The 22753-nt window shown below is 42.7% G+C and overlaps 1 protein-coding gene and 1 long non-coding RNA gene across 4 annotated transcripts in view; both read right to left on the bottom strand.

Moving 5' to 3' along the window:
* Positions 1-16582, bottom strand: part of Slc39a8 (solute carrier family 39 member 8) — a 69361-nt gene extending 52779 nt beyond the window's left edge. The window contains exons 1-2 of one of the 3 annotated variants that reach the window (XM_031375618.1): positions 16335-16582; positions 15112-15565 (exon numbers count right to left, since the gene is read on the bottom strand). In XM_031375618.1, coding sequence (XP_031231478.1) covers positions 15112-15330 — 219 coding nt within the window. In that variant the 5' untranslated portion in view covers positions 15331-15565; positions 16335-16582. The other 2 variants (XM_031375616.1, XM_031375617.1) reach the window with 2 other exon arrangements.
* Positions 16583-17839: 1257 nt separating this feature from the next.
* LOC116094338 overlaps positions 17840-22753 on the bottom strand; it is a 37018-nt gene continuing 32104 nt past the window's right edge. The window contains exon 2 of the long non-coding RNA XR_004120053.1: positions 17840-17907. This is a non-coding gene — a long non-coding RNA (uncharacterized LOC116094338). The remainder of the gene's footprint in view (positions 17908-22753) is intronic.

Here is a 22753-nt window from a genome sequence, read left to right as displayed (position 1 = left end):
GTGGTGAAGAGCACTGACTGCTCTTCCAGAGGTCCTGAGTTCAATTCCCAGCAACCACATGGTGGCTCGGAACCATCTGTAATGGGATCTGATGCCCTCTTCTAGAGTGTGTCTGAAGACAGCGACAATGTACTCTTAAAAAAATAAATAAATAAAAAGTGTCAATAATTCATCGTCCAATATTTGAGATTCACTCACAATCTTCTGGGCTCCTCAAGGAACTCAGGTCACTTCTCCAGCTCTGCCATTTGCAGCACACACAGCTCATCTCCTAAGCTTTGGTCTGTTCCCCTTCACTGCTGCTGCTGGTGGTGCTGGTGGTAGTAGTCATCCCATAGTAGTGGCATCTTGGAAGTGCTGGGGTTTTCTACTCTAACTGGGCTGCACTTTCACCAATAGCCTCTGCCAGGCTCTCTTCATGGTACAAAGCATCAGCTTCTCTCCATGACCTCTTTCAAGCCTGAGAATTTAACTTCTACTGAGACTGCATCTTCACCAATGGCCTCTCTCTCCTGGCCTCTCCCAGTGCCAAACCTCAGCTGCTTTCCATGATCCCTTCATGCCTTCAAAAGCAATACCACCTGGGAGAGTCTTACACATGACCACATCTGGCTGCCCACATGAGGTACAACCTTGGCCACCTGGGAACACAGCTTGCATGTGATGACTGAGAAAAACACTTCCCGGAAGACCTCACCTCAATGATGTCGGGCTCTTCTTAATCACAGATGCTTCCTCAGCCCTAGCTGGGCAGGCGCCACATATTCGTACAGAAAAGGCCTGGTAGAGTCTTTGCTTCCCTCCTAAACTTCACAAGCCAGGCCTCCATCGTCTGCACTACTCCCAACACGCTTATCTTCAAAGCTCCTACAGAACAGTCCTCCAAGCTCACAACACTCAATGACTTTTCTAGCCCAAAGTTCCAAAGTATTTCTACAGCCTTCCCCAAAAGAACATGGTCAGGTCTGTTGCAACTATACCCCATTCTCCTGGTGCTAATTTGTCTTGATTGAGGTTATTATTGCTAAGCAAGTTGAAGAAGAAAGGGATTATTTGGCTTATGCTTCTACATCCATAATTCATCACTGAAGGAAGCTAGGACAGGAATTCAAACAGGACAGGAATCTGGAGGCAGGATCTGACGCAGAGGTCATGGAAGAGTGATGCTTGCTGGCTTGCACCTCATGGCTTTCTCAGCCTGCTTTCTTATAGAACCCAGGACCACCAGCCCAGGGATTGTACCACCCACAATGGACACGTCTCTCCCACATCAATCAGTAATTTTTTTTAAAGATTTATTTATTATTTATTTATCAAGCACACTGTAGCTGTCTTCAGATGCACCAGAAGAGGGCGTCAGATCTCATTATGGGTGGTTGTGAGCCACCATGTGCTTTCTGGGATTTGAACTCATGACCTTCGGAAGAGCAATTGGTGCTCTTACCTGCTGAGCCATCTCACTAGCCCCATCAATCAGTAATTTAAAAAATGCTCTAGAGGCTTGCCTATAACCTGATCTTATGGAGGCATTTCCTCAACTGAGCCTCCTTCCTCTCAGATAACTCTAGATTGTATCAAGTTGACATAAAATTGCCCAGCATAGGGGAGGTCTCACACACAGCTTTATATACCATTGTCTTAGACAATGTTCTGTTGCCGAGAAGCAACACCATGAGCAAGGCATTTTACTGGGGGCTTGCCTCCACCCTCAGAGAGATTTAGTCCATTGTCACTAGGTTTGGGAGCATGGTAGCAGGCATGACAGATATGATGCTGGAAAAGCAAGTGAGGGCTAGAACCAAATCCATAGACAGAGCTAGACTTGTGATGGCACCGGGTTTTGAAACCTCAAAGCCCACTCTTAGTGACACACTTCCTCCAACAAGGCCACACCTACTCCAACAAGGCTATGCCTCTTCATCCTTCTAATCCTTTCAAATAGTGCCACTTCCTGGTGAATAACCATTCAAATATATGTTCCTATAGGGCCATTCTTATTCAAACCACCACAACTGCGTAGCAGAAGACTTGCAAGTCCCTAATGCAGTCTTGTGTACCTTTAATCCTATGTCCTATAACTCCACAAGATTGTTTCTATTGGAAGGGTCACCAGAACTGTCTCTTCTACTTCATTCTACCCCAACACATACACACTTACCAGAGTAAAAACAAATTCTCAGAACTATGTATTTCCCCAAGAGTCTAAATACTTAAGAACCTCAATTATCTATCTCTGACAGTCCTTTCCCTGTTTTGAGAGATACCTCTTAAAACATCCACAAACTCTATACTCTAACCAAGCTCTAATAAACCTTCTATTTTACCTTCACTGAGACCTTATACTCACAGGACCCGTAACTCTGATACTTTTATCTCAAACTATCCAACTGCTTTCTGTTCTTCAAAGCCCCATTTGAAATCCACCTTCAGGACTTGACATTGTTATGTTCATTCCTTTGTCAATAACCCCATGCTCATTTTATTTATCTGTTTAGCATTTATGATAACCTTCTTATGATATCTATTCCCAAAAATACATATGATTTTAATCAAATCATAGACATCTAGAGAGGACAGACTGCTTGCATATTATGTCTTCTTCAGCCACTGCCAAGGCTTTGGACATCAAGAAGTTCTTGAAGGAAGATTAAAAGCTAGCACATATATATGAATAGAATTCTGAGGCTTGTTGATCAAGACTCCTTTATCAAGACCTCTGAAGAGATCATTTTTAAAGGCATAAATTTTATGTTCATTCTACATAAATTTCCCGGGACCAGTTCAGTTCTTCTCAAATAAACTAATAAGGACATATGGACACCAGTATTTCCAAGTCTTTAAAAAAATAGATATATATATTTGAAGTATGGAGATGATATATATAAATATATATATATATATATATATATATATGAAGTATGGAGAAAAACATCTACATCTAAATAAAGAGAAAAGAATCTTGGAAGCTTCAGAAATTAAATACAATCGAGTCTCATTCTTTCTACTCAGACAACATATTGTTGAAATTTTAACATATATTCCTTTCATGTTGCTTTTAAAATTCATTTGCATGAAAAACAATTACTGGATTATTTTCAATTAAGTCATTTAGGTTGTTGGACTAATTTAGGAAGGTGTGATAGAATGAAAGTTACTATTCTAAAAGTTAATATCAAGATATATGGTTGTGGGGGCAGATGTTGCAGGGCCCCACAGGGCAAGCAAGGAGTTTTCAAGTGGTTTTAGCTCTATTAAAACCACTTGAAGCATATTCAGCTTTGTTCATTATTAGAGAAAAACATTTGACCAAGATGCAGAGGACAAAACAAGAAATAAGAAAGTAGTGGGTGTGGCGGCATCAATCACAGGGGTGGCCTACAGCCTGGCCCTCACAAGACAATGTGCCTACCTACCTTATCTGACTTTGTACCCACTGCAATCCCATAAAGTGGCTACATTTCCTTCCTCCATTACACTAAAGAGGACACTGGAGCTTAGAGAAATCAAATGAAAGACATTTAGGTTACTGTGACAAGACCTATGTACATTATCTATGAGAAAGAGAGGAAGAACGGTGGAGGAAGGAGAGGAGAGGCGGGGCATGGAAGAAGAGGAACAGAGAATAACACCCAGGTTCTTGCCTCAGTACAGTGATGTGGGGAGCCGTGAATCTTGAGAGGCATTCGCCATGGCAAGATGGTGCCTACTTCTGCTGTTAACTCCTAGTGGACAACTGTTTGCACATGTGCGTAGAGTGAAAAGACGCCATGTCACGGCCCATTCTGGGGCTTTACGTAGGGTAATGAGCGAACAGCCAATCATGAGCAGACACGTCACGCTGTGGGCAGATACGCGCACTGTGGTGTATATAAGCAGTGCGGATTTTGGGCTCGACCCTTTTTCCCTATGGATGGAGACAAATAAACAGTTGCTGCAGAAGGAACCTAGTGTCCGCGTGTCTTCTTCCCGGCGAGAAGACTGCGCGGGCTACACAGTGACTGTGATGCCAAATGCTGATGGGGAGAAAGCAAAGTTCTCCATTTTCTGATGGAGAAATGGAGTGGGTGAATTCAATCTGGGGAATGTGTAGATGTGTGAAGTTTGGAAATGGACCAGAGTTGCCCTTTATGTCCAAGGCCGAATCTCAAGAGAAAAATACACACCAGAGCAACCCAGGGAAGATATATGTTCAGGTACAGAGAGATACACATAGAGATCAACATGATTGAGAAAGCTACACGCTCAAAAGGAGATGGGCCTGAGGAACTCTGAGGACCACAGCACTGAAAGATGGAGGAAAAGGTCATGAAACACTGAAAACCTAACAGCAATGCAATGGCTGCAAGAAAGGAAAGGGTGGGTTTCAATGAGGCCATAACAGGCACCATAAAAATCTACAGAAAGGTAAGCCAGGAGACACATCCATTGTGTTTAACAACATCAAGGTCCAGGTGACCTTGTGGAGAAAAATTTCAAGGAAGTGGTGGGAAACATCCGTCCATGGTGTGTTGAGGAGTAGCTGGGAAGTAAGGAAGTGGTGGAGGTGCTCATGCAATTCATAATCCAGTTATACACATCCAAGGAAGCACCGAAACCAGACAATCCCCAGGGGATGCTTGGCAGAGCTGCCTAGCCAACACAGCACCTGCTTCAGATCAACAAGGGAAAAGAACTGAGAGGCAAAGTTGAAAGACCCATCTCCCCAGAGAACTGTGAGAACTGATGGGATGGTACAGAAGGAAGCACCAAGCACAATGCCTGGCACATAAGATGCACTCCTCAAATGCTAGCCATTGTTCCTGTTAGAATAATAGGAATTCCATGCTTCCTGCTGCAGTGAAGGTGCTGCCCACATTTACTTTGATGGCACTCATCCCAAGATCAAGAACAGAGCCAGTGACTGCTTCTTATATTAATAGATGCAGAAGTGGCATGTACTGAACCCTGAGCACATCTCTTGAATAAAAGCTTCCATACACAAACCCAGTGATCTAGTACCACTGACACCATAGAATCTTAAACGGAAGGGTCTGTGTGCCATACAGCACACCATTAATTTATGTGGCACATGATCTGTTTCTCACCTCGGAATCAAACTTCTGACTTAACTGTCCAGTCTGAAACCTGAGCTCATATTCTCCTTCCCTGTCCAGAAAGAGCCACGTGTTTCTTTTCTTCCCAGTGAGACTAAAATGGCTGTTCTCTTAATTTTTCTTCCAACTAATAAGGTTCGACTGAACTAAGAGGGTCCTGGATTCTTTGGCTTGCAAAATCCATATCAAGGTTTTCATGGCTTTAGAAGTAGACCTAAGCTTAAAAACCATAATCTAATCAATTTCTAGAAGCACAATATGGATGCCCTAAGCCACTCACATTTCAGTAATGGTGCAAAGTTTAGAAAAATAATAAAGTAGAGCCAATCCCTAAATTAAGACTGAGAAGTCCTCTGGAAGGGAAGGAATAATTCCAGTATGTACTCAAGTACTCTTTTTCATTAGAGTCTATGCCCAAGGTTGACATCTTCAGGAACTTAGCACCAGAGTTTGGTGAAGGGAAGTAGTAGGTTAGAGCCTTTCTCAAAACAAAAGTCACAGGGGCCAAAGTATGTCACTTGACATACTTCTCTGTGAATTCTTTATTTCACTAACCCTTGTCTTTTCACAGCCATGCCTCCCTCTATTAACTGACAAATGCTAAGGTGTTCAGGTCCCCAACAAGTAACAACTGTGTTACAAGTAATAAAATTATATCAATTAATGGTACTATGGGGACAATAGCTATTCATGAAACACATGATTTGAGACAGCCCCATGCTCTGTATTTTCTAAGCATTGTCTCTCTTACTATTCATTGTATGAAGTAGAAGGAGGAATGGGAGTTTTGTTTTTATTATTAGTTCATGTCACACACTAGATACTTGAGATCTGAAATGCAGCACATGGACTACATTTGTTACAGTTCAAACCACCATATGGATCGTGTTCATTCTTGTGGACTCACAAAGATGAAAACTGGGATTAAAGTAGTAAGTGATTTGCCTGGACTAATATGTTACTAAGTGACAGAATTTAAATTTTAGTCTGGGGGTGGGTGGTAACTGAATCTGACTCTAGATGCCACACTGTTAACCATTATGCAACATAGTCTAAAATGGCTAGAGAGCCCAGGAACTCACAAGGATGTTGACAAGCATGGAATACACTGAACTATGCTCAGAGAACTAAAATTGCCTCTGGGGCTTTGTCTGAGCTCATTTATTTTAGGGGTTTTGTTTTGTTTTGTTTTGTTTTGTTTTCTTCTAACTATTCAGTTAAGTGTATATACACTTTTTAAAAACTCTGAAGCAATGATATTAAATTTTGGATTAAAAAGACATAACACTACTTTTCAGGTTAGCACCATTGATTCATCAACTTTCGCTTTTGTTCCCCTTAAACTTCAGGCCAAGAAAAACAACAGAGAATCTTTGGAAAGAGACAGAAACCAACTTAAACAAGGCTCCATTCTGAAGGTTTTCTAAGCTCTCAGATCCCATCATCACAGAAGTAAATTGATGATAGTTTTATTTCTTTATAAATCTCAAGATTCCAAAAACACACTTGGCTACAAAATCAGGCAACTGGAAAATAGTCTGGAGAATAAATTAATTAGCATCAATTACAAACAGGAGTCTTCTATTCGGTGAATTGAAAATGTGTGAAGTCTCTGGAAATGGCAAAGTTTCTAAGACTATCTAGTGTTTCCAAAAGTTTTTGTAAAAAAAGTGGCCTAAAGACTAACTTTTCACACCTGGTAATGTGTACAACCCATGAGGAACACTGCCCTGCCTGAGATTAACTTACAGATTCCAGCAGCCAACCACACTGAGCTACCATTGCTGAAGTTAATTGTCCTTGACATTCATCCTTCTCAACTTCAGGCCTTATTTTCCATTCCTATTTATGTTCTCCTTATTTTTCCCCAACTCCTGTCACCACTAAAAGTAATTAATGACATGGAATTCTAAAGTACATTACATTTAGAGCAAACACACTAAAGCTGTAATCATAGTTTAAAAGCCATGGGTTTCCCAATGGGAAAAATTAAACCCCTGCCTGTTGCTGTCCCATATGATGGGAAGAACCAGGAAACAAGAATATAGCATGAAGCGTGGAAAGCTCGGCTGCCACAAACCTTTCCCCTGCCTACTCTATTTGCAACATCCCAAGACAAAACACAACCCATCAAGGATGGACGACATCTCACCCTGTCTTTATAACAAAGAGCTCAGACTTGCCTCTTACCAGTGCTTTGTCATCTTAGAGTAAGTGACTCTGTAGACATGCTCTGCTCACCTGCTTCCCCTCCTTGCTGCAACTCATTCCGCATTACCTATGCTGCAACTATCCCCCCAGCAGGATGCAGTCAAGGACGCATAAAGGAAGATTTCTATTTGAATTTGCTAGAAGTGGAGCCGTTCTAAAGTTCACCATAAATGCTGGGCTGGAAGTCATCCTGATAACATAGGTGTTTCTCTCATATTCAGGTCTAGCGATAGAAGAGAGAACTGCTGCTCAAAGTGTCTCTGAGGGCAGAAAAAAAAAATCAACATATGAAATGAAATTCATGAAAATTTCATTCCATGAAAGGGGATTTGTGTAACTCTCTGGAAAAATCCAACATATTTTTAAAAGTATACATACAACTTGCATAGGCAGATGTTCCATTACTGTATAGTTTTAAAACCAAAGCAGAGAAGCAGAGCTGACTTAGTTGTGACTCTTCCAAAGACATTCCCAACCAAAAGGATACCCCTCCTTCTAATCAAGAGTCCATGCTATCCAGTAGACTGGAAGCTACACGTATGTGACTGTGTGAGATAATTTGCATGCTTGCTATGTGGATTATTTAAATACTGTAGCTTTTCTAATTGCATCATTTGTTTATTTAGTGTGTGTGTGTGCACACAGGGTTTGGCTGTCTACTCTCAACTCAATATTTCCATTTTTTATTAACAGACATGTGTTATCCTTCTTTCACTATCCCCCATATATGACTGGGATGAGCTGCTGGTTTTCCTTTCTTTAACACTCAGTGCATGCGCACACAATCCATGACACTCCTGTGGAATTGTCAGAGGACAATTTATAGGAGTCGGTCTTCTCCTTCCACCATGTGGAGCCAAAGAATCAGACCCAGGTCATTAGCCTCAGCTTCAAGTGCCTTTACCTGGTAACTCATCTCTCCAGACCAAGAACTGTGTGGCTTTGTCTCACTGGCTTTCCACACCTATCCATCTAATTACATAAGAGGCCTCTACAGAGTGGAGGAGACAGCCATAGAGGACATAAGGACCTAAGTTCAATTCCAGAATTCATGCTTAGAGGGAGTGAGAGGAAGAGAAGGAGGATGAAGATGAGGAGGGGAGAAGAGGAAGAGGAGCAAGAAGAGGGCGGAGAAGGAGAAGGAGGGAAGGAGGAGGAAGAAGAGGAGGAAGGAAGAGGAAGAAGAGGAGGAGGTCAAGGAGGAAGAGGAATCCCAGACCTGAGGGACGTTAGACAGACAAGTCCTTCAAGCTTCCTGGCTAGCCAGTGTATCCTCCTTGGCAAGTTCTAGGCCAGTGAAAGAACCTGTCTCATAAACAATATGGAAAAAGAAAAACTAAGGAATGACAGCTGAGGCTGTGTGCTGGCCTCTGTGTGCACAACCACACACACACTGAAAACAAGAACCAGTCATCCTTGTTAGGTCCCTTGTAGCCCTATGACTGTTCCTTTCATGTGACTAAGCAATGGGGCCAGATAAGTAACTGAAGACCAGAGTCCAAAATATGAGTTCATAGTTTATCTACCTAGATAAAAAAAAAAAAAATGTTTTCTTAGGCTGTAACAAAAATTTATGCACTACAGCAAAGTGTTTAAGGCTATTAGAATACCACCCCTTTACCACTAGTCCTGGTACTTAATCTCTCTGTGCCATATTCTGTAAGACAAAACCCGGCACCTTTATTTTAGGACTGTTGTGATAGCAAAGCATGATTTTACAAATAAAATAGAAGGGTTGTATAGCATAATGTAGGTATAACTACCTACATTTTATACAAAAGGATGCACATGACTCATGGGGTAGTGGTTAAAAGACATACACTTGAGAGTTAGATATGGAAAGAATGAAAAGCCTCTTCCTTCTTAAGTGGATCCCACTCACACCAGGTGCCTAGGCAAATGAAGCTCTTGACATCACAGTCAAACGAATGAATCATGTAGGTCCCTCATTTTACCAAAGCCTGAAAGCACAACATGTTGTGTACAGTCACCTTAAGTGAGAGTGATGTAGTGAATCTTCAGGGAGCCCTCATCTAGGAGACTTAACAAGGAACCAGGCATCATCCTTCTGTATTCCACACACAGGCTCTCATGAGAGCCAGCAGGTTGGAAGGCATTCCTACCAGATTCATTCCTATCATTTCTCTACACAAAAAGGCCAAAGAAGAAAGGATCATGTGTTCTTCACCTCTTCCACCCACAGTCTTTGCTTCTTATACTATCTAGCATTACCTTAACCTCAGGAAAAATACATATGCAATACATGACTGTAAGCAATACATACAAGAAAAATGCAGCCGGGTGGTCATGGCGCACGCCTTTAATCCCAGCACTTAGGAGGCAGAGGCAGATGGATTTCTGAGGTCAAGGCCAGCCTGGTCTACAGAGTGAGTTCCAGGACAGCCAGGGCTACACAGAGAAATCCTGTCTCAAAAAAACAAAAAACAAAAAACAAAAAAAAAAAAAGAAGAAAGAAAAAAAAAGAAAAATGCAGTGGCCAACACACATACATACAAGTGCCTCTTTCGCTATACACTGATACCCAGGTCATCCATTAACCCAAGTCAGGAGTTATCTTTCTACTTCCTGAGACCTCTGGCTTCATAGAACCGAAGGATACTAAAGAAAAAGACTTAATAATTACATGGTCATTCCAGGCAAAAGACTGTAGGAACAGAATAGGGACATAGCTCCCTGGTGGCATGTTTATCTATCATGTTTGATACCCAACACTGCAAAGAAATAAATACTGTTGAAAAGTATGCATTCTTGAGGGGCCTTTTGCGTACTCTCTGGGCAGAGAGCCTGTATATTGCCTTCTGCTACCTCCAGAGTGAAAGGGTCAAGACACCTTGTAAAATCTATGGCCTCCTCAGCCCCCACCTCCACTCATTCCGTACATTCCATGCTCTCACCCCACGTTTTGGAAACACAGGTCTGCTCCTGCCTCATTTCTGTTTGTATTCTCTGATCAGACATATCATCTGAGCATGCATTATATATAGTCACATGCACACGTGTTTTACCTGCTGCAATGACCTCTAAGTCTGGAGCCCAGATTGCTGTCCTTCTTAACAAGCTTCACAGGCCCTCTCAAAAAAATCCTAATGAAATCTTAGACAATGGACAAGGTGGAGCATCCTCTAATCCCAACACTCGAGAGGGTGAGGCAGGAACCTCACAAGTTTAAGGCCCTAAAGAAGTAAGACTCTGTCTCCAAAATTCCAAACAACAATGTCTAATGCCTATATGGTTCAAATCAGATGCGAATGTAAGCCCCTGAAGAGGTGAGTTGGTCATTCCCATCTGCTTGTTTAAATCCTCACTGAAGAGGACACTTCGTGTGAGATATACCCACATAAGGAGAAAAGCGTAATAATAGAAATAACATTATATACATATTGTACTGTGACTGTGAGAGACTAGGAATTAGATCCAAAATAGAAAGAAAGAATAGAGTCACGAATAGATAACAATCAATGCAAAAGTATAGTGCTTTCCTCATACGCCTGACTTGAGGCAAAGGCCTAAAGACCTAGTTTTATAGGGCTCCTCACTTGTGCACCAATATGACAAATTCAAGGCCAGGACCAGGACTTGTTCACCCCAAAGCTGTGGACTTATCAGCTTCCCTGTCTTTGTTCAAGAGTGACCAACCCCCAAATTGTGGGAGTACTATCTCTCAAAGACATCAAACTTTCCCCCTCAAAGAGAGGCCAGATTTGGGCCTCCCAAGTTCCCTCCCCCACTCCCCATCCTACCTCCCAGCCCCACTCCACTTTACAGAGTGTACTTTTCTGTGTGCTTTCCTGTAGTGTGTGGTTCCTCACCTCCGATAGAAGCCTTTCCTTACTGGTGGATCCGTCTGCTCCGTGGGAGATTTCCCCACGATGCACTCCGTGGGAGATTTCCCCCACTGCTACCTGCTGTGCTCCAGGCTTTTTCTGATTTTTAATTTTTTACCTGGCAGAGAAAACAAAACTGAACAAGATCCCTAAATAGGGGAAATTGTATCAGCTGACGTGGAGCCACATAGGAGAAAGGAATTCCTCCTAAACTCTTGGCTAGATCTAAAAACTTCTCAGAATGCAATGCCTAAACAGATAAAAACAGATACTTCAGAGTACGTGGGTGTAAATGGTACCAAAAGATAACTTAAAAGACATACAGAGACACAGCACAGAAAGACTGTTCTTCCATCTTAAAACTCTTGAATTTTAAGGACTACCCATAGCTGACCAGAGCCTAGCTCCCTAGAGTCCCTGGGTTCCAGTACCAGCATTTCAAAATTAATATAATAATAATAATAATAATAATAATAATAATAATAATAATAATAGTATGTCTACAGTTTATTTCAGAGGGATCAAACTGCTTAGAAGAGTGATATAATAAGCTCTGCATTAGCCTGGCCTTTTTTAGAAGTTAGTAGAAGTATCTGTGGAACACATATAGAGATAACTGAAAGTAGCAAGATAATACCTTGCAAGAATTTAGAAAATAAAGCACTCTTGGGTGACAGGATTTTTAAGACAAGATTAGCTAAGTTTTTCTAAGATTTTTTGTTTGGACTGGAGAACTCGAGGGAAAGCAGACTTTCCTGATTGGAAACAGGAAGGCTCCAGGGAAAACACTGAGGAATGACAGAGAGAAACTCGCAGAAGGGTGGAGAGTTCAGTTCAGTGGGTGCCAAGTCTGATGAGGAAGGTTGGCACAAGAAGAGCAGAGCCAGCAATGCCAGGCTCAAGACTTGGACTTCCTTAGTGAAACAGAGTTTATGGAGGGTTATTCAAAGAAAGCATATCACATTGCTTTAGGAAGATTGATTATAAATTCAAATAGTCTAAAAATAGACAGCGGGTATTCCGATGATGATGAGAATGTGAGAAGAACACACTTGATGCAGGAGACGGCAGAAAGAGCCACAGGGGACATGAAGCCCAAGTGGAGGGACTGTGAGAAACAAAAGCCACATCACCTCCACCTATTCCAGAACCTCAGGGATGTTAGAGCTCAGCATAACGCTCCGGAAAAGAAGGGTTTCTCTTTTGCTTAACCAGTGTCTACATGAGAGAATGGCAATGCAGTTCTAAGAAGAGGGAATTATGGGAAAAGTGAAGAAGAGAAACAGTGCGAGGGCAGCACGGGGACAAACAGAAGGCAGCCTCCTCGATCCCCCAGAACCATGCTTCCTAGAGATTCTGACTCCTGGCTTCCTTGTGTTCGGTATTTCCTAAAACAGATCAGTCTATATGTCAGGCAAGGTGCACACCAGAGCCATTTGGCTACCAAGGCCCTCTTTCTCACATAGTTTGGGTTGTTCTCCTACCTAGCTCTTTTCACCCTCAACTGTCATTAAAAAGCAAAATTGGAAACTTTGAGTAGTGTCCACTGAGAATGTGAGTCACCTCTGTTTCTCAAAGCAGCAAGGCAATGTTAGCCATGAATACCAACAAAAAAAGAGAAAGATTTCCAAACTTGCCTTGTTCAGTAGTCTATTGCCTGAAAGAAGTTTGTCCAACCATGCTCTCATCCAAATGTTCAATTTTGTTGACAAATCTTGTAGAATGTTAGGAAATTTCTGGCCCAAGCAAACCTTTTACTTTCTCAGACTTTTATTTCTCAGACTTTTTCAAAGTCAGATAATTAAATTTCTCACAATAGGCTTTACATGGTTCTGGTCTGTGCCCAGCAGAGAACTGAAGTTGCATTCTTTCAAGTATGAAGACGATAAAGGTCCTACATTTCATTTCAGATTTAATGCTGGAGCACATGAGTGCCTTGGCAAGTCTATGTATCAATTACCAGAAAATTAATGGACTCTTCTAGATTAGCATTTGCCATCATTTCGCCAATGATTGCTGTTTTCATTAAGACTTAACAGAACTGCAAGGAGATGTTTGCTAAGCCTGATTAGTGTGGAGTTTTTCTTGGCTTCTCTGTTTCCAAGCTAATTATGGGCTTCCTCCTGTCTTTTTTTTTTTTTTTTTTTTTTTTTTTTTTTTTTTTTTTTTTTTTTTTTTTTTTGATACTCATAATGAGAGTACACACGCAAATTTGAGAATGAGAATTAAGGTATCAACATATAATTTACCCATTGAGACATCCATCTTCCATGCTTACACACTAAGCATTGTATTGCTCGTAAATGTAACCAGCTTTCCTAAATAGATTAGGTGTGCCCCTTACTTTCTTTCAAAGGAGCTTGGGGTCTTTGGCCTCTTTAAAGCTCCCCTCCAGACTCTGTGAGATAAGACTATCGTTTAAGCCAACACAGTATGTAGGTGGCAGATACAGCCGCAAGTCAGTCCCTAAGCTTCATTCCAAGCAAATGGCCACACCTGCCTAGAAACTAGTCTGCTCAGCTTTGTTGTTCTTTAGAAGACAATGCAGCTAGCCGAGAAAAGACCTACAATGGTATCTGCTTTATTCCAAAATACATCAGTAAAATATGTGGACATTTCAGTATTTGCAACATGCCATTGCTCGAACATTGAATCAAATATAAAAACAAGCAAGAAATGAAACTTAAGACAGTTTACATTTAAAAACTCAGCATGGGGCAGCACCAAACCCTTCTAGGAAGATCATATGTCATGGCGTCCAAAAAAAAAAAAAAAACTCTGCATCTTGAATTGTACACGTTTTTACTAGTAAAAGATAGTAATACCAGAAACAAAAGTACGGGGCTGGGGTCTGTAGCTTAGCGGTACAGTGCTTGACTTGCATGCTAGACAAAATATGTCTAATTTAAGCCCCAGGAAGGAAGGAAGGAACCCAACTATAACGCTAACGAATGTTGAAGAATTTATCAGAGTGAAGTTTCCTTCATTGGAATCAAAGATCAGACTCTTGGGCAAACGCCACGTTTCCAAAAGCAGAGTTGTAGAATATAGAATTTCCCAAACATCTCAGGAACAGAAACTTTTCATGGAAAACCCCACTGCCCCAAAATGATAAACCGTATATGAGCTGCTCCATCTGCTACTTAACCAGAGTCGGTAAGCAAGAACGGGCAGAAGGAAGTGTTGATTTAATTGCCCCCTCTAATGACTTACTGGACTGGGAATTAGAACTTGCTGTCTCCATCACCAGAAGATAGCCCAAGGCCTGAGACAAGTGTGATTTTTATTACTCTATAAAGGTCAAGCCCGCCCTTAAATCTGGGGCGTTAGTAAATGACTACATACGCATATACTGAGAAAGGTACATTTTGTTATTTTTGAATGAATTTTAGAGTCAAACACATGACATGACATGACATGACATAACTAGAAGTTAACTCTAACCCCAGCCTGCTACCAACTGAGTCAGTAATTATGCGGTGATCTGAGCCTTGAGGTGTCTACAGTTTCCCCATCTGGAAGGTGTGCAGTTTCAGCCCTGACGGCCTTATGCGATACACACAAGAGTGTTTTTAAATGGGAGTGGTCACTCACCCTGAAGCTGATAAGGATGGCACGGAAAGGTTCCTTCTACTGAATGTGTAAGTTAAATAAACTGCTCTCGTTCCTTGAGATTTAAATATACCATTCCTATCTAAAGCTCATATCTTGGGTGACTTTCCGCCCTCAACTACCGAATAGACCTATCAGTTTTTCTATACATCAACAAGCTCCCTGGAAGCTCAGCTTATCATTTTGGCTTGCCAGATCCCTAACTCTAGTCCCTTAAAGCCTGGTGAACCAACCGATGAGGATCAAAATGACCGCCTCAAACTTGAAAAACTTCGCGAAATCCTTTCTCCGGTACTACTGCTCTGGGGATGGGAATCTGCGGAAACCGCCTACCACGGGGCCACCCTTACCTGGTTAAAGTGCAGCTGGCCCAGGTCCAGCGCTCCCTGCTGGGATGCAGCCCCCAGACGCTCCAGCAGGCGCCCCAGCTGCACGGCCGACAGGCTCCGGTTGGCGCCGAACACGCTCAGCACATCCTCACTGAAGGCGAGCTCCGGCCCCTCCGAGGGGCGTCCCAGGCTGGTGGCCGCCAGCAGCAGCAGCCCGGCCACTGCCCGGCCCGGAGCCATCGTGGAGCGCGCAGCTCCGGAGCTAGCGGATGCAGGGACCCGCGTCGGTGCCCCGGTGTCCGTGCCCTTAGGGTGGGGTGGGGGGGGTCCGCCGGTCCCGCGTCACTGCCTGGCCCAGTTAGCGAGCCGCTTGGTGCTCCCGCTCCTCTGCAGCCTCAGACCTCCAGGGCATTGAAGAGGTAGCACAGCCAGGAGGGCGATAGGCAGTGTGGCCTCTCGGGGCCTCCTGCGGAGCCTGAGATAAAAGGAACAAAGGGGGACAGAGATAAAGGCCACTGGGTCAGCAGCCCGCGGGGCCCAGAGCTCTGAGTGGCCAGAGTCTCGAACTCCGAGCCGGGCGTGGGGCCAGCTGTCCGGAGCCCAGTTTGCTGAAGCCCCAGGATTTGCTTACAGTGTGGTGACACTCGCTTGTCCCGGATATAAAGCCCCAAGCGCGCCACACTTCGGGGAACTAAGTCCTCTCAGACCGTGCAGCCCCAACTCCTCTTCCTGTCTTGAGGTTTTATTTTCCTGCAGCAGAAACCTAAAGGGTCGGGACTGGAGCCCCCACTCCCCAGGGATCTGCAGAGAAACCCTCCCTCGGGGTCCCCAGGTCCCCGTGTCTATGCTGGACCCTCTTTGAACAACTGGCTGTGAGCTTGGCAAATTGAAACGGAGTTGCTAGCCTCTCACCTCTACTGTCTATGTCGGTCCCTGAGGTTCAAATATATTCAAAATCTCTCCTCTCTCTCTCTCTCTCTCTCTCTCTCTCTCTCTCTCTCTCTCTCTCTCTCTCTCTCTCTCTCTCTCTCTCTCTCTCTCTCTTTCTCTCTCCCCTCTCTCCTCTCTCCTCTTCTCTCCTCTCTCTCTCTGTATCTCTCCTCTTTCTCTGGGAAACTCTGAGATCCGGCCTGCACCTTTTAGAGATAAGGAGAGGAGGGAGGGTGTTGTCTCCGCCCCTGTAGCACGTGGTGTCACACTCCCCCAGGCTGATCTCCCAAGTGCGTCCACGCCGGGGCGCTTACCTCTCTGTCTGCCATCCCAGCCGCCGCCTTGGTGCCTGCTCTCTGGAGCCCTCCACGGTGGGATCCCTTAGCCCCCTTCCTGGTGTCCCAGCCCACTTTTTTGGTGACCTCCATGAAATCAGCTTCCTGGACCGGTGTCTAGAGCCCCTTGCATTGTCTCAAAAATGAACAGGAATTGGTTTTTTGCCTCACTTCTTAAAATCAGAAGAGAAAGAGGAAACCAAATCAGTCGCAAGTTGGTGGGCTAGCTGAGCCAGCAGGGTCCTTGCGGGCCCTTCCTGACGCCGCCTCGGGATATCCGCAGATCACAAGGAATGTTTATTTGCTCAGACGAACGTTCAAGAAAAGCTGAGTTGGGTGTCAGGTCAACAAGTTTGTGTAAAGTGAATGTGGTGTTTGGGGACAAAGGTTGTGTCCGGTGGATGAAACGATCCAGAAATAAAGAAATAGAGTGAGACCGGCTTGACTGTCAGATGGCTGAAAAAAGAATTCAAAGTGCTGCTCATGCCTTTCAGGATGGGTGTGTGTGTTTTACCGTCCTAAAAACAGCAAGTTTCAAAACAGGCAGACAGCTAACAGAACAAGGAGGTGGAAGGAAAAAGATACTATCACTAATAAGAAAGTTGGCACCTTCCCTCTCCCCTCTCCTCTTCTCTTCTCTCTCTCTCTCTCTCTCTCTCTCTCTCTCTCTCTCTCTCTCTCTCTCTCTCTCTCTCTCTCTCTCTCTCTCTCTCTCTCTCTCTCTCCCCCCCCCTTGCTCTGTGTGTGTGTGTGTGTGTGTGTGTGTGTTTTGCGAGGGGGGTAGCAGGGGGCAGGCAGGTGCTAGATTCCAGGAAGATGGGGACCTAGGCGAGAACAACTGAAGGACTGTCCTGTGATAAAGGTGGGGACGTGTTCTGTCTCACACCAGAGGGGTTAGGCAGCTGTACCAGGGCAACTGCCAGGAGGAAGTTTTCTGCATAAGTGTGCCAAGCTTAATGTGGAGAATAATTTCTTCATGACTGGAAGCAATTCAGATCAACAGATCCCAGGTGGTCCATGACAAAAAGCCCTGCCTTGAAAGGCGGTGAACTAAATGATCCTGAGGCTGGATTCTTTCCAATTTAAAAAAGAAAAAAAAAAAATCTGTCCGATGTTGGTATTAATTTACAGAACGGAACTGATGCTCAAAGGGCAAACCTCTCACAAAAGAGCCAAAATGTAAGATGATAGCACAAAGGAGCCCTTGCATCACCCCGTTGATAAGTTTCTGATAAAAAGTCTCTTCAAGCTTTTTAGTGGAGTTTTAAGTGTAGTATACTGCCTCTTTCTCCCTTTTGCTTTGGTGAGAGCAAGTGGCTTCTGCGCGTGAGTGGGGTGCTTTAAAAGGCTGGCCTCCATCCAATGGATGTTCAGTTCTGTCCAGTATATCCACAGCTAACTTCCTGGATGAAAATGAAGTGCTGAGGTGTTAGGGTAGGGGCAAGAGCAGTGAATGAATTTTCAATAATACAAAGGTCACAATGTGGATTTCTTTAGGTATAATTTATTTGACAGCCACTGATTATGCACATATTTGCCAGCCAATCAAACCCTATAGAACAATAAAATAAAACTTCATTAAGTACAGTTCATTCAAAGTAAGCATGCAATTAAGAGGAAATACTTGGAAAATTGCAAGTTCACAGATAATTGGGGTTAATTTCTACTTCTTTTACCTTAATAAGTTATCATCATTGTAGTGTCATTCAGATTTTGTTTGGTACTCAAAATGTGGCATTTCATCAGTAATATAAAACTAGTTAATGAAAATGGCTACCCGTTTAAAACGAAAAGTGCGATGCACAAAATATATCCTTTTTAAAGAAATATACTTTGAAATTCAAATAGTTTTAAATGATAAAAAACAAAGTGACCACACAACAAATATGGGCTAGAGGTCGGAAAGCTACACGTTTTGTTTCCAACTATCGTGTGGGAAGCCACTTGGCAAACACAGGACTATTCAGTTAGCTCGTCAAGAAACAAGGTAATTAGCAAAGTGGAGAATCAATCCAGACTCTTTGTTTCTAAGTGTCAGAATAAAATAGAAAAACGCTTTGAAGAGAATTAAAGATTAATTCTGCAAATGAAAGGACAGCTGATTTCAATTTCACAATATTTTCGTTTGGTTGGTTGGTTTTGGTTTTGGTCTTTTGAGACAGGGTCTCATATAACCCAGACTGGTCTCAAACTTCCTATATACCTGAAAATAACCTTTGACTTCTGATTCTCTTGCCGCTACCTCCCAAGTGCTGGGATTTGGGGCCTGTGCTATCACTCTGGTTGTTGCTGGGGCTCAAACCTGGGCCGTATGCTAGGCAAACACTATCAATTGAGCTATATCCCCAGCCCATTTTTTTCTTAATAGTTCCGAATTTTTTTCAGCCCAAATCTTTTGTTACTACAGCACATACGGAGCAAATTTATATCTGTGTGGTGTGTGCATCTCTCTGTGGAAGCACTAGGAATTCTAATTCTAGTACAGCAGAATTCTCAACCTTCCTTATGCTTCAACCCTTTTAATATAGTTCCTCATGTTGTGATGACCCCCACCCCTCCCACACACACACACATACACACACACACACACACACACACACACACACACACGTACACCATAAAATTATTTTGTTGCTATTTTATAACTGCAATGTCATTACTGTTACAAATTGTAACAGTAAATATTTGGGGGGATAGAGGTTTGCCAAAGGGGTCACAACCCACAGGTTGAGAGGCACTGCGCTAAAGGACAGTACCTCTGGTTTACTTGCCATCTTTTCCCTTCCACTGAGTAAAGGGAGTAGAAACCAACAAGGCCTGCATCACGGAGAAGCCCCACAGTGACATTGTGGGGCTTGACTAAGGGACAAAGGGCCTGCAAGCAGGAAGGGATCATCATAGAAAATTAGAGCCTAAACTAGATCACGAATGTTCCTAAATAGGGGAAGAGACACTCAGAGTCAAAATATTTATCCCTCATGGGTCAAGACTACATATGCACACACAGACAGACCGTTAGAGGTCAACGATGATTCAGAAAGCATCCTTCCCAGCGTGCTTTGCCAGAGCCCACCTGGTAAAGCAATGCCTGGTGTGACCTGCAGAGCCACAACAATTTTACCTCTAGGAATCTGAGGTATAGGTTAGAAAGAAAGGAAAGGTGTGTTCTGAAGGCAAATGTAAAGATTGCAGTGAAGCATTGCAAGGGCAAAGCCTTGTGAGCAACCCCAGCACTGAGGTGGGGAGGGGGAGGGGAAAGTGAGACGGAGAAGGAAGAAGGAAGGAAAGGAGGAAAGAAAGGAAGGTTGTGCTGAAGAAAGATGGGAGCTCTTATGTCTATGGATGATTGTGAGCAAATAATTAACAGGGCAGGTAACCCTTGAGCTTAAAGAACAGGTAAAACTTTGACAGAAAGACAAGAAGCGAGTAGACATTATAAGAAGTGTTAACTAAAAAGTGCCCAGAGCCCTATAAGACCAAGAACTGCAAGAGCTTCCTTGTCTACAGATCCTGGAAAATAGAAGTAAGATCTGACAGTCAAGGGGAACCTCCAGTTTCCCCTGGATGGAAGACACCTATCATTCCTTCTGGTCGCCTTCAGCCAAAAGGGGAAAAGAAAAAAGAAAGGTTTTACATTAAATGTAGTGGTATGCACCTGTAATCCGAGGACATGAGAGTAGAGTCAGGAGGATCAGAAGTTCAAGGCCAGCCTGTCTACATATAAACACTATTTCTTAGTATCAAGAATCAGCTCCTTGTTCTTGTTAAAAATATACCACACTTAAAATTCTCAAATAAGACACTGTAATGACTGCAGGTAATTCAAGCACGTCAAGGCCCCCTCAGTGCTAGGCCTCACACTGTGTGGCCTCTCTGAACTTAATTCTTGATTTATAAAACAGAGATTAACATACGATCTGCCCAGTTTTTATCTCTGGATAACGGTGAAAACGAGGTATGAAAAGATCCTTCGCAGCTGCCCAGCTTGGGGTAGGCCATCTCCTAACCTAAAGCACTAGCGTAACATGACCTGTGTAACATCATGGCGGAAACTCAGAGTGAGAAGGAACCACCAGGGCTCTGCCTGCACAAAGGCAGCTTTGTACCTAACAAAATTCTTGAGGGTGTTCCCAGGAAATGATTGCACCAGAGATAGATAGAACTAGAGATAGTACCAAGTCTAATGTGGTCCCTTCATCAGCAAGGAAAGCAAGCTCCCAAGAGGGAAGTGACTGGGTGAAGGAATACATTTAGGTTGGAACACAAGCCCAAGCTAATCTCCTCCATTTTACCACCACCACAGAAAAAATGCCATGCTTTAAAGGCAGTATGGGCTGAGCATCCCTTACTTGAAAATGTTTAACGTCTGACGTGTCTGCCACTTTATATTTTTAGATTTTGAAATATTCACGTAGACTAACTGAAATTTCTAAATTTAAACGCAAAATTCACTTATATTTTATTCAAACCTAAAACAGAGGTCATTTTTTTTTTACACACTATTCTGAATTTTCTACATGGTATGAATTGGCATGGCACAGAATTTCCCACCAAAAATGTCATACTGGTGTTCAAGTTATTTTAGGTTTTGATAAATTTTGCCTTTTACTTTGTCTGATTAGAGATAGTCATCCATATCCTTGTGATGTAATCATAAATCACTTTTATTAAATAAATAAAATGGGAAACTATACTGACCTCTGGTATCCCTAGCTATTCTCCATCCTTTTCTTTCATTCTTTACAATAAACCAATATCCTTTGTTCAGTTTATTCAGTGTTATCACATAGTTTCAGGGCTTTATCTATAAATTATCTTAAGATATTCTTATAGCATGTGCAAAATATGTTCATAAATGAAAAAGGATTGGATGAATTAATGAAAAATAAGAGGTAAAATATGCTGCAAAAAATATTAACAACTGTGTGAACCTGTGAGAGTCCTTGCACTTATGTTAATAATGGTCAAGAGAAATGTGTGCCAAGTTGTATACAATGTTGCATTTGTATAAGTAGAGATCTAGGGTACTGTCCACCAGGGTGCACACGATATTGTAGTTATAGTGTTAAAGGACTAGGGGAGGATGTACCAAGTTGTATTCTTCAATTTTGTCCTACTATGGAGTTAGCTTGAGGATGGAGGATTTGAAAAGTAGGAATTGCATCTTTCTCTGAAAGGGACCCTTTTTCTTTAAATACTTCTGCAGTATTTCTACTACTATATGAAAAGACAGATGCTACTCGGTGGTGGAGCGCTTGCTTAGCATGCACATGGCCTTAGGTTCAATCCTCAGTACAAATAGGTCAGCATATATGTTTTGCTCTTATAATTAAAAAAATAAAATAAAATGTTAGTATGGTGACAGGAGAGATAAGAATCAATGTGTCTGTGTGTATCTACAGTTCTCTGAGTAGCAAACAGGAAGTCCTCTGGCTCTGGCTCTGGCATGCTCCCTTATTATAGAAAGCTGACAAAAATAACAAAGATTTGTTTTATTTAAAAAAAAAAAAAAATACCTAAAGGCATCCAACTCCTTTCACCCTGTGAGTCCTGAATAGCCCCAGATCTTTGATGGAGAATGGGGTAAGCTGAACAGTGGGTAAGAATAATAATTCTCCACAGAAGGAGTGCTTCCTACATCTTAACTCTCCAGGGTCAGGTCTCAAAGGGTTGGTTGAAGTTGAGTTTCTAGGAAATGTAATCACATGAGTAGTTTAAATTATTGTTTTTAAGATAAGAAAATGCATAGCATGCTTATGCTCAGCCATAGACAACTTTATAGAATGAAATGTTGAAGAAGGGTTCTCTCTGTTTCTTTATCTGAGCACAGCTGTTGGGTGCTGTGAGGGGACCTCAGAGAATCTCTGAAATTGAGACATGGTGGCTCTCCTTCCGGTCTCTCTGGGCTGGTGTCCTGAGCAGACCTTGGGTGCAAGTTCTGCAGCCAGTCCCACAAAACCCAGAGGAAGCTGCTGCACTCCCAGGTGCTCTAACAAGCCCAGGGTCACAGGATCTCAGAATCACAGGATCACAGAGACAGCCTGACTCTGAGGAGTTCTGATACAACCAGGATCACAGGAAGGACTGACTCCAGTCAGATTTAGCAAGGGCAGGTAGCACTAGAGATAACCAGATGGCAGGGGTACAAGTGTAAGAAAACAAACAACATAAACCAAGGTTACTTGGCATCATCAGAACCCAATTTTCCCACCATAGCAAGTCCTGAACACACCATCACACCAGAAACGGAAGATTCAGATCTAAAATCACTTATCATGATGATGATACAGGACCTTAAGAAAAACATAAATAACACCCTCAAAGAAATGTAGGAGAACACAGGTAAAGAGCTAGAAACTCTTAAAGAGGAAACACAAAAATCCCTTAAAGAACTACAG

The sequence above is a fragment of the Mastomys coucha genome, unplaced genomic scaffold, assembly GCF_008632895.1.
Source record: "Mastomys coucha isolate ucsf_1 unplaced genomic scaffold, UCSF_Mcou_1 pScaffold16, whole genome shotgun sequence".
Lineage (NCBI taxonomy): Eukaryota > Metazoa > Chordata > Mammalia > Rodentia > Muridae > Mastomys > Mastomys coucha.
This window is presented reverse-complemented; position numbering and strand designations above follow the sequence as displayed.